The sequence below is a fragment of the Gopherus flavomarginatus genome, chromosome 4 (assembly GCF_025201925.1).
Source record: "Gopherus flavomarginatus isolate rGopFla2 chromosome 4, rGopFla2.mat.asm, whole genome shotgun sequence".
In the NCBI taxonomy this organism is placed as follows: domain Eukaryota; kingdom Metazoa; phylum Chordata; order Testudines; family Testudinidae; genus Gopherus; species Gopherus flavomarginatus.
Window position 1 is genome coordinate 58948661 of NC_066620.1, and position 12892 is coordinate 58961552.

The following is a 12892-nucleotide window of genomic DNA, read 5'->3' on the forward strand; positions in this document are numbered from 1 at the left end:
AGCCTTACTTAAGAACAGGATCTGTTGAGTCTCTCTCTGGCTGACCACCACCAGACAACAGAAGGACTGCAAGAAGCAGAGGTACCTACTCACCTGACACTCAGCCTGGGCCTAAGGACTCACAATAAAGGGTAAGCATAAATTCACAGGAGAAAGTGCATATGTTTTTGTTGTTTACCTAAAGATCTGTAACATTTGTATGCTTTGAGAGTAAAAGTTCATGTGGTTTTAGAAACTCCTGTGCAAAGACAGCATTCTTTACTTTACCAGCCACATGGCACTGACAAGTTATACTATAAACCAGAGTACGCATGGAGATGGAACTCTTGGGAGGAAGGGAAGAAGGCAAGAACCTGCAAAAGCAACTTCGGAAGGTCATGGCAGGCGTACGGGGCCTAGAGAAGTTCAACTGCAGGGTTCCACATCCAAAGGAAGAGGGCCAGACAGGAGGTTTGCACCCAGCAGCGTGCCTTAGAGACACAGAATTAGAAACAATAACTGGATGATACCTGCACCCAAATTGCTTGGAAGCATGTGTGCAATCCAAACACTGAGTCCAATTACAACAGCTTAGTGACCATCCATTAGGGGGACTCAGCCATGTCTAATGCATAATAAAAGAAAACCTTTTTTTTTAAATAACCTACCACACACTTTATCACAGTGAAAAGAGCAATTTGTGAAAGAGTAAAAAAAAAAAAAAAAAAAAAAAAAAGTGTTTTCAAGCTCAGATATCCTTAATACAAAACTGAAAACTTTGAACTAAAAAAAAACAACAGAAGAGAATGCAGACTGGAAGTCTGGAGATTCTGGTTTCTGTCTGTGACTCTGCCTCTGGCGTGCTATGCGTCTTTAGACAATTTAGCTCCTGTGTCTCAGTTTACTCATCTGTAAAACTGGGACAATGCTTATATTTGCGAACAGCTTGAGATCCCTGGATGAAAAGTGCTATACAATAAGTGCCAAACAGTAATGAAAAGTGACTCAACCCACTACAGTACAGCAGGCAAGTTGTTGGTGTTCAACGATAGTAATAAACTATTGTAAAAGCAGAGCAAGTTACATTCCTCAGAGTGGAAAACAGCTGAGATGTATTGATTGCAGAGTGTCATCTTTCTCATTTCTAAAACTAAATTTAATTCTCTCTTAGATGGGTTTGATAAACACATTAGATGTTGACCAAATTGGTGAAAGTGTGTACATATATCACTTAAATAAGAAGGCTGTGTGCTCTCTGCCAGGTGTTATCAGCCTTGAGGAAACTCTTAAGTAGGAGAAAGTACACCGGGAAGTGGGGAAGAAAGGTTAATATAGGCTTAGAGGGGTTAATCGACAAGAAAAAGCAGTCAGTCTGACAAAAATTGTTACATGCTTTTTCAGCTCCTTTAGGGTTCTAAAACAGATTGTGTTTATATATATTTTAAATTAAAAATTCATTTCTCAAAATGAAGAAATTTTTGGAAATCTGAGCTATTTTGTGGGCTCGTGAAAATGTTTGGGAAGATAACACAGAAAAGGAAATTTAGCCAGTCTGCTACCATGCAATAACATATCTGAAGGAGTCAAACAGATTGTTCCCGTGTTCAAAGTAATTGTCAAATTACGATGAATATTCCCTACATAGTAATATTTCCCTAAGGAAATAAGCGCCACACCATCAATTGCTTAGAACTCTGAACTACTTACTAATTACTTTAAATTCTATTTTTACAGAATTAGATGAAAACACTAATTATTGGATCATTTTAAAAATAAATCATCTGAACTTCCTGCAATTAAAGTCTATGCGAAACACTAATAGTTCTATATCACTTATTAATGAGACATTAGCAGCTTTCATTCTAAGCATTTTAAAAGCATTCTAAGCAAATTACAATATTGGCCACACACTGTTCTAATAACAATCCTATTTACGAGATTTTTCTCAGAGTAAAGCAGCTCTGCCACATCTGAAAAGATGTAGGATAAAATTTTCAGAAGTGCCTATGTGACTTAGAAGCCTAAGTATCATTTTAATAAGTGATTAGAAACTTAAGAACCTAAGGAGAGCTGGTTAGAACATTTTCAGCTAAATGGAATTTTGCCAAAAGGACAGGTTTCTACCTTGTGTAGTCACTGGAATTCTTGGAGATGTGTCCCCCTTATGGGCATGACACTTGAGGTGTGCACACATTTCATTGGAGATTTTCAGTAGCACTGCCCGTTCGGCTCGTGCATGCATCCTACGCATCTTCCTGTCCTGTACAGAGGATATACAGGGCCACACAGATTAAATGCCCTCAGTTCCTTCTGCACTGCAAAGCCCCAAAATGAGAATTCAAAGAAGAGGAGAAAGAGGGTGGGTAGTGGAACACTCGCAGGGGGACACACATCGGAGAACTTCAGTTACCGAACAAGGTACGTAACCTCTTTTTCTTCAAGTAGTATCCCTATGGGTGACCACTTGAGGGGACTCCCTAGCAGCATGCTTTAAGGAAGAAGGTTCTTTGGAACTCTGTCTAAGGCTGTCTGTAGGACTACAGAGCCAAAGGCAGTATCTGCTTGGGATGCATCAAGCAAGGCATAGTGTGACAAGTAAGTGTGAATCAAAGCCCATGTAGCAGTCTTGCATATTTCTGTAATATATACACCCTCTAGCAGGGCTACAGATGTGGAGTACGATCTTGTAGAATAAACAATGACGGGGGGGGGGAGGGGGACGGGAGGATATGTTAGCATCCACATAACAGGTGAGTATGTAAATAGAAACCCGCATTTAGAAAGCTTCTGGTTAGTCACAGCAACCCCTATAGTTCTGTTCACAACAGAAATAAATAACCCTCGGGAGGATCAAAAAAATCTAGTCATGTCCAGATAATTAAACCAATGCTCTCCTGACATCTAAGTTATGAAGAATGGCTTCATGTTTTGACCAGCGAGGCTTGGAATAAAATACTGGGAGATGAATTGATTGATATGAAAATCCGAAGTAACTTTGGGTTAAATGTGTGGATGTGCTCAAAGAGAAACTATCTTTGAAAAAGACAGCATACAGAGTGTCAGTCATGAAGCGTGCCAAAAGTACATGCTTCCACATGCCTGAGAAGTTGCAGACATCATCAAATGTGGCAGTGCAAGGAATCTATTGTCTAGCAATAAACTCTGGCTGAGGAGATATCCAGCATGGCCCCTATAAACTCTAATGTCTGTATCAGTGGAAGATTTCATGAAGGTGAGCTGGAAACCAAGACTGTTTGACAGAATCATAGTACTGAATGCCAATTTGATGGTGAAGGAACATCCCTTGAGAAACCAATCAGTAAGGGAAGGGAAGTCTATTACTCCACACTGAGAAGTTGTAAAGCCACCACTGCCATGAGTTTTGTGAATACCCTGGGAGTAGTGCCTAACCTGAAGGGAAGGACCTGATATTTATTATGGTCCTGCCCCATCATGAAGTGCAGAAATTTCTTGTGATATGAAGGCTGAGGATCACAAAGCAGTCCCCAGGATCCAGAGATGGGATGATGACTGAAAGTGTCACCATGTTGACCAAGGTATTCAGCATCCAGAGATCTAGAATTTGTCTCATCCATTCTTCTTTTTGGGAATTAAGAAGTACTTGGAATAATGCCTTTTTCCCTTGTGTGGAGTGGGAATTGGTTCTTCTGTTCCTAAACAGAGATGGGACAGAGCCTCTTACTTCAGAGAGCTACCTGAAAAGGGACAGGGAAAGAGCCATGGAGTGGAACTTAATGGAGTTTCCCAAAGTTATAACCTCCAAGACCCATCTGTCGGAGGTAATCTGCTTATTTAAGGTGTGAAAATGGGAGAGAGCATTCCCAAAAGCAAGAAAATTGCCTGGTGTAAGATGGTGCAAGAAAGATCTGAAATCAGCACATTGTGGCCCTTGACCAAGGAGTCAAAAGGAACATGTGGCTGTCATTAGCTGCTGAGTCGATGTTGCTGTAGTAGTTGAAGATTGTCCCCTCTGAAATGCATTTTTTTCTTCCCTAGGTGCTCCAAAGATCTATGGAAAGTTGAGAATTGAGAAGGAGGTTCTCTCTGCGCCACCTGAGATAGATTAAGCCTCTTTTTGTTCGCAGACTATATATATCCAGTAAACAAAGGCTCACCCTGGAGTCCTTCAAAGTAGTCACCAAATTATACATGGTGTCACTGACCATGAAAGGGACCATTGAAAGGGACTGAAGTCATGCTACCCTGCACATTATTACAGCCATAACAACAGAATGAGCTGCCATATAAGCCACATCCAGAGAAGCTTTCAAGGTTATTCTAGTCAAGAACTGCCCTTCTGCATTGGCGGCTTGGAACTGTTCTTTGTGCTGTTGTGGTAGATGTTCAATGAATTTGATTAGTTTAATGAATGTGACTGTGTTTTGCCAGAATCAACTGAAAGTTAGCAATTTGGAATTGTGAAGTAGCAAAAGAGTAACTTGTGCACCCAAATACTCCAGGGATTTGTGGTCCGTGTCACGGGGGGTAGTCTCCAAACAGTATTGCCTCTGACACTCATTTACTGTGTCCACATCTAGAGGATTTGGTTCAGTGTGGGGAAAATAAGAAGTTCAAGCCCTTAGATGGGACATAATACCTTTTGTCTGATCTTTTTGCCATTCGGGGGTGAGAGGGAGAAACAATAGAAAGAGACTGACAGATGGACTTGGCAGGTTTTAATCGTGCTTCATTTATAGGGAAGGTAACCCATGCTGAAGATGATGTCTGCAAGATGTCAAGCCATTTGTGCAATGTCTCCTGCACTTCCGCTAATGGGATCTGAAGGGTATCTGCTGCACTCTTCATTGGATCTTGAAAGTATTTTAACTCATCAAAATGATACATGAGGGATGATAACCTCCGCTGGGGAGAAAGAAATTGGAAGGAGGTTCAGGTTTCAGATAGTCAAATGTAGGTAGTTAGCAGAACCCTGCAGAGAAATTTGGGAATCTGAAGAACCCTCCTCTTCATAGTCCAGTGGAGGAGGAATCAGCCATCTTTCAGAACATATTGGTACCAGGGAGGTAGGCAATCCCAGTGAAAGGGGGGAAACCGGGATAATGCTGATTGTGGTATCACAAATCTTGACTGCAATAGAAGAGATTCAGGTTCCTCAGAAATAAGCAGATCCTTTGACAACCTGAACTCTTGCGGTACTGGGTGAGCGAGCATGGTGACTTGATAAGTCCCAGCCATAGAGGTGAGAGATACTGAGTGTTTTACTGATTGTTCTGGAATCTGTTGTACCAATGGTCTAGGTACCGACAAGGCCATGGAAGATGTAGAGCATACTGCCTTCTTAGTACATTGCTGAGGATCAGTAGTCTCTAGTCCAAGTTTCAATGGTTCCAAAGGCCTCAATACTGAGTGATGGATACCATATATGTTGGAAGCAGACAAGGACTTAGATACAGAAGATTCCTCAGTACTGAGACTGCTTGAATTCTTTGTGGAAGCCTTTGCAGGGCATAGACCTTTCCAAGTGGTCTCTCTGAGGAGACCTGGCCTCACTCCTCTTGGGGGAAGGTCTTCCAAATTTGCTTATAGGTCTATCCCTTGAAGATCTAGGGGGGGAGACAGGAGGGGCAAGCGAGCCATGGAAGTTGATAGGGCACTGTGGTTTTTCAGTGGCCGATGTCTGGTGGCAGGGAGGAGCACAAGGCCAGATTTGACGCAGGATGAAGACCTTGCTCCATTATAAGGAGTCTCTGTCCTTCCTTAAGGGCTCTTTAAGATAGTGCTTATTTTGCACTTAGATGCTACATGCGTATTCCTGAGGCAGCAGATACTGCATGAATGCAGTCATTTATGGGAGGGTTCACAGAAAGTTAAGGCCATACTGAAGCCTGGAGATGTAGGCATATCACAGAAAAGAGAATTCCTGAGGAAGGACCCTGAGATCTCCTGCGGATATGTAGCCATTTTGACAAAGTTTTCATTGGATAGATTGGGTGAAGTGAGTCTCACATTCTATGGCCTGGTGGTTAGGGCACTGGCCTGGGATTCAGAATGATCTGGGATGAAAAATGTTGCTTTGATTCGGGTAGAGCAGGTTTCGACATGCCAGCCCAGTGCTCTAACCACCAAGACAAACCATGGACCCACTTTCCAAATCTATAAGCTTAGGTTTCAACCCAAAAACAGGCTTTTTGTTTTCACAAAAACATTCTAAAAGACTTGGTTTTGTTCCAGTGCAGAACAAAACAAGATTTTGAAACCTTGAAAGTTGCTGTGAAACAGAATTGTTATCTTCCAGCCAGGTCTAAGCCTAAACCTTTTTGCAAAATGACAATTTTTTTTTAATAAAGTACTTAACCATTTTCAAAACTACTTAGATCTATTTTTGGATTCTTGCATGACACAGCAGATACAGTGGAAATGCTATGCAATGGAACTATCACGCTTCTAACTAGAGCAAGGCAACCTTTTTCCAGCAGACAGTAAATTTGCCAAAAATTCATTTTTCAGGGCACCAAGATGATTCATAAATTCAGGTCAAATTCAGCAAGTGGTTTCAACCAAATAAGTGGATTTTTTTTAAGTCAAAGATTTTTCCTTCTGAAATGTAGCTAATTAAAAAACCCACAACAATGCAACACATACACAAAAAATAGTTTGGGGTTGAACAAAACATTGCATTTGAACCAAAACAAAAGTTTTTGCATGTTTGGTTTGGTTTGGTTAGAAATAGTGAAAAAACATCAGCTTTGGTTCAAATCAAACCAAGCTATGTTTTGGTTTGTTCCCTGAAACAAAAAAATCAATTATGTGCTCAACTCTACTTCTACGTACCACCGCTACTATTTCCAGATACTAAGCTGCCATTTACAGAAAAAAAATAATACATAAAAAGGATTCTAAATTGAAGGGACCTTTTTTTTTTTAGGAAAAAAAATGTTAAAAGCAGCTATGTCATAATCAATATTGGAGACTTAGGAGCTTTTATGGATTTCCAAACACAAAACCATCACTCTTCTACAATCTGAATGAAAATTTGGTACCCAGTTTCTTGAGTTGGCAATTTTAAGAAATTTAGACAAGCACAAGGTCAGACTTCTGATATTATTACTACCAACTGAATTGGAAACATGTCCACAAGAGATTAAAGTCATCTATATTATTCAACTGTTAATGGGGAAAAAAATTGCCCAGTTGTTAATTTTTAATTCTTGATTTTGTAGCATTGTAATAATGGTGGGAAGAATAAACAAACTTCGAGCTGCACATAAAGCAGCCCAAATACTTCAAGGCAGAGAAAATACAAACTCATCTGTACTTAATAAAGATATTAATCTTCTTATGGAGGAATGGATGCACTGGAAGCAACAAAGTGCTGATAGCCATAGCATCATTTTATTTCAGAAAGATTAAGAGACCTCCTGAGATTCTGTTTATCACCTGAAGGAAAAAAGCCTCTTCCCAATTAGGGAACATCAAATAGTGTATTTGCATGTGCAAATGCCCTCAAAAGACAACACAAACGGAGAACAAGAGCACAAAAAAGCAAGAGAACCACTGTACTGATTAAGTCCAGCCATAGGGACACAGTTAGGTCCTGTCCATGGTAACCTTCAGTATTGTAATCGAGTCAGGGGAAAGTGTGTTAATGGGCCCGCTGACTTTCACAGCTATAGGGTAACCAAAGAAAAAGTCACTTCTGGGACAAGGTTCCTTTTGCTGACCTGATATTATCTGCCTCTGTAATTTGGCTGGAAGAACTAAAATGCTTGTGTAAATCCTAAAAGAATTAAATGAAGAACAGCAAAGGTCACCAACCCATACCCAACCGTGATTCTTAGGAGCCTGGGGCATGGGAAAGTGACCCTCTATAGTAAGTTTTGCAGTAAAAAACACCTATTCACTAGTACTCCAGCCATTCTCACTAAGCAGCATCACTGACTCTCTCTTTTCTGTTTCTCTATTCTCTTTGGTTCACTGAGCTACTCCACCATGTCCCCTCACACAACCCTGCTTTGGGCTTTGATCAAATCAATCATTCTTTTTCAAAACTCAAAACAGACTTTTTTTTTTTTAAGTCACACGATCAAATATCCACTTGCTCTTGTGATTGCAGCTGCATTGCTTTGGGGAAGTTGGAGGAGGGTTGGGGTAGAGGAAAGAAAGGAAGAAAAAGTGGGAATTAATCACTGAAGGATAAAAGTGCAAAAAAGGAAAGATGCTTTAACTGAACTGTATTCTCATTGAGAGTAATACTAAAAGTTTGATCTGTTGTATGTACAAGGGAGATAGTTCCAATACTACAAGAAGATACTTTTCATGGTACAAAGAGCGAAATCCAATATAATACTGTGAACTCTCAAATAGGGGAACTCCATTTACAGTTAAGTTGAACGGAAGTTCAAAATTGTTCAAGAGCATTTGCTTAGAATGAAGTTCTTTGTCTAGATTAGGATTTAAACTGTGATGTTAGCTAACACACTAACTAAGCTGTTTTAAAAGTCCAGCGTAAACAAGTCCCACTACATGTTCCAATTTGGTCTAGCTAAATTTAGCCCAGGCTGGGTGGTATGTGAGGTGTTGGAGCTTCCTAAAAAAAAAAAAATCCACAAGAATCTTTTATAATGGAAAGTGTTAGGAAACCTAAATACAGGGACACTAACAGCTCCCCCTATAATAATTACACTGACATTGCAACTTACCACTGGGAGTGTGAGCCAGGTGGCCACAATGCGGTCAGTGATCCAGCGATACCAGGCCGGGGAGACAAACATCAAAGGTAGAAAAGGACTGAGCATAAAAATGCTCCCAAAAAAGCTTGCCAAGAACAGTGCAAGTAAGAAGTATATCCCTTTCCATGACACCATGGCTCTGGAAGACAAAGTAAACATTCAGTTAGATAAACACTTGTAGTTACTTTCTCCCCACCTAATCTTCAACTATCTCACACCTACAGTTTTAAATGGATACGGTGCTTTCCATTTTTGTCCTAAAAGATTACGTAATGTTGTGGTGCATTGTTAAATAACTGCAATGTTCCACCTCAGATGTGGCAACACTTCAGTGGTTTTGAGATCAACAAACACAATTAATTTTAAGGTGGTTGGGACATTAAGAGAGCCAAAAAATTATATCAACTTTATCTTCAGTTATTTCCTCCACTGAATACAATATGCGTTGCATTCTGAAGTCTCCTCAATGCTATTTTTATTACATAAAATTACAAAGAGAATAGAAAACCAGAAGGATATTTGTCACGTCAAACACTTCTGATCAATTGCCTCTAACACTGCCAAAATACTAACCTTATTTGATGGGAGAGGTTAGAAGAGAGAGGTCCCTGTAAGGTTTTCCTATTTCCCCCCTTTGCTTCCTCTTCCAAAGTTACAATAAGCCCCTTTCCACCGGCAGAATGAATACATGTGGCTTTCTTCAAAAACCACCAACACCTCAAGTAAAGATTAGAGGGATCAGTAAAGAGCAACACAAAGTGTTATTCCCCATGACCCTGTAAAGGGGCTAAATGAACTTCCTCTGCAACATTCCAAGCCCACTCTGGCCAACAGAGCTTGTGACCCAGTTTGAAGCTCCTTCCACATTTCTACTGGTCCTATCATATATTTTTGAGATTATGCCACCAGATGAAGAGAATCATCATCAAAGGTTGCAATGTCTCAGTATAGCAAACTTCTGATCTTTGCATATGTAAGAAGGCCTTTGGTTTTATAAGGCAGTAGTCCAGACTTAAAATAGTTTTGTGTCCATGCTATTAGATTGTTATAAATCTAAAATATATAATGCGGAGGGATTCTTAATGGATTAGTGTCCAACAATCAACACAACCCCCAAGGGTTTCTGTTGGCTCAGAATCTTTCTAACTTAGCAGACACCATGCTATGACAAAACAAATCTGGAAATGTTGTCTAAATTAGAATCTAAAAATAGTCTGTTTTCAGCTATTTAGGACCAAAATGTTTGTTTCTGAGATGAAAGGTTAAGTAGAAGTCAGATTTCTCAGCCACTTTACTAAATTCCTCTCCAATGGGCAGTTTTAGGATTTATAAGAGCTCAGATAGACAATCACTTAGGATAAGGAAAACAGGAAGCTGGACCTTCCAATTTTAAAATGAGCAATGAAAAAGTAAGCCTTTAAGTCTTGTATACCGCAATACATATATTTGATCTTGAGCATCTTTTCAACTTTATTTATATTCCATAGCAGCAATAATAATCAAACACTAAGGCTGCACACCAAAGCACTCAGAAGTTACGAAATGCCAAAAGTTAAGACTGCATGCACAATCTTAGCTCTGCTACTTTGGACACATGAGTAACCTGAGATACACTGTGTCCTACCTTGTTTATGCCAGAAAAAAAAAAAAGTTCATTAAAGTTTTATATATCTATATAAACTGAAAACTGTACTTACCTCAAATTTTACTGAGTAAAATAGAGTAAAAGCCAAAGTTTGCTGACATATATGGACTATCTAAGGCCTTGTCTACCCGAGAAAATGATTTTGGTATAACCTAAGGTGTGAATTTAAATAGATATAAATTAAACTGATAGAATCCCTCAAGTGTGCAGTAAAAGAGTGCCTTTTTTAAAAGCTTATATCACTTGAGAAGGGGTTTAAGCTAAATTGAAAAACTCCACTCTTCTACTGGAGTAAGTATGTCCACACTGGGGATATGAGAGAGAGAGAGAGAGAGAGAGTGTGTGCTGTCAAAATTATTAAACTGCTTATCTTTAATGCTTTGAGAAAAGAATATTCATATTAAATGTCCAAGATATAGTAGCACTATTCTGACAGTGACAATAGTGAAAGTATAGAATAATGAAATGTTACAAGCTGCTGCATATATCTATTTAAGGCTATAAAATTGCATATTATGCCGCGTTTGAGAAAAATTAGTGATCATGTAATTAAGGACTGTCATAAAGCATTCACTAAAGAGGGCATAGTTAAGGTCATGCACACAAACTTAGCTTCAGTATTTCATGGTGTTGCTCTAAAATTCTACAGAGACCAGATTTAAGACCTTTTCTTCTGTCACCTTCAATTATTTGAATTGGACCCACAGTTTCACAGAATTTTTTTTTCACTCACTCAAGCAGGGGAATCCTGGGGAAATAACTCTGAATTGAGGTTGCCTTCCTGGACTGTATGCCCTGTCATATAATCAAGATCAATTAAAAAAACAATTTAGGATTAATTCTCAAATTTTAAACTGTTGCTGCTGGTATCACCTGAACAGCACTGTCATGCAAGAGAATCACCCCATCCACATTGTGTTATGGAGTTTCTCTGTCTTTGAAAAGGTACACGGGAACAGGTTGAAGTAATGATAGCAGAGGGAGATGGGAAAATTAAAGAAGCCAAGGGAAGGCAAGGAAGGAAAAAAAAATACAGGAAGCAAGAAGGGTTAGAGAGAGACACACAGAGATGAGAGGATAGAAGTAAACATGCTAACTGTAGTTGGACTGGAAGAACAAAAAGCTTACTGAATGTTAAGAGCCCTGCCCCCTGTATGGCTTACATTCCCTTAGCAATGACAATGAAATTAAAGATCTTGAGACAGATCTTCAGCCTTGCTACGTCTCCTGCACACTTTTCCAGTTGCACAAAGGGTCTTAAAGCTGCCCAGAGCAGACAGCTGGGGATTCCCCAAGCACAGAGCTATGCCAGTGAAATATGAAGCTGGCATCAATTCAAATTTCCCCCGAATACTAAAGAGGCAGTGGCCTCTTTAGCAGAAAGATTGCTTGGGGTAGAAAAGACATGTTCCTCTCTCCCCAGCTTGTAGAAAAATTCCAAAAATTCAACCATTTAAACTGCAGTTTATTTCTAATTTTCTTTAGTGTTCGAACAGGTAATTTGTTGGTTTACTCCCACCCCTTTCTAAAATTTTAGAAGTCCTGAACTTCCCCATCAAAACATTTTTGCATTATGCAGATGCTATTCTTGCTTTCAGGTATATTTTTCTAGATAAAGACTACAGTCAATCACTATCCACTACTGCTACTGTTTTAGTTAGGATTTCACTTGTATCTACTTCTCAACATTTTCTGATCTTCAGTATGCTTCATTGTGTTTATACAGACAAAGCATACACTGATTTTGAAATCCACTGAAACTGCCTAATTAAAAGGGCCAAAAAAGCCTTTTATTTCATTACTTGGATTCTATTTATTTGTAATGGGTAGGGCCCTACCAAATTCATGACCCATTTTGGTCAATTTCATGGTCACAGGATTTTTAAAAAATCATAAATTTCATTATTTCAGCTATTTAAATCTGAAATTTCATGGTGTTGTAATTGTAGGGGTTCTGACCCAAAAAGGAGTTGGGGGGGGTGTCACAAAGTTTTTGTAGGGGGGTTGCAGTACTGCTACTCTTACTTCTGTGCTGTATTCAGAGCTAAGCAGCTGGAGAGCAGCAGCTGCTGACCAGGAGCCCACCTCTGAAGGAAGAGCCACTGTCAGCAGCAGCAGAAGTAAGAGTGACATGGTATTGTATTGCTACGCCTACTTCTTGAGCTGCTGCTGGTGGGGTGCTGCCTTCAGCTCTCCAGCCATTCAGCTCTGAAGTCAGCGCAAAAGTAAGGGTTGCAATACCATGACCCTCCTAAAATAATTTTGTGATCCCCCTTTTTGGTCAGGACCTCCAGTTTGGGAAACGCTGGCATCCCCCATGAAATCTGTATAGTACAGGGTAAAAGCACACAAAAGAGCAGATTTTAAGGTCCGTGACACATTTTTTATGGCTCTGAATTTGGTAGGACCCTAGTATGTGGCAACAATATTGCCAAACACACTGTACAAAACTGTTGCTGCTTCTGCCACTTACTTCAGCTGCCTCCATTCGATGAGCTTGATTTAACACCCACTGAAATCAATGGGCCTCCAGTAGGATTTGAACGAGTGGAATTTA

The 12892-nt window shown here is 39.7% G+C and overlaps 1 protein-coding gene across 5 annotated transcripts in view; it reads right to left on the minus strand.

Annotated features, from left to right (window-relative positions):
- LCLAT1 (lysocardiolipin acyltransferase 1) overlaps positions 1–12892 on the minus strand; it is a 203102-nt gene that overhangs the window by 111417 nt on the left and 78793 nt on the right. For 4 of the 5 annotated variants that reach the window (XM_050948602.1, XM_050948603.1, XM_050948606.1 and 1 more), the window contains one exon: positions 8661–8829. In XM_050948602.1, the coding sequence (XP_050804559.1) occupies positions 8661–8825 (165 nt within the window). In that variant the 5' untranslated portion in view covers positions 8826–8829. Of the gene's footprint in view, positions 1–8660; positions 8830–12892 lie in introns of those variants that run through there. The other variant, XM_050948607.1, reaches the window with a different exon arrangement.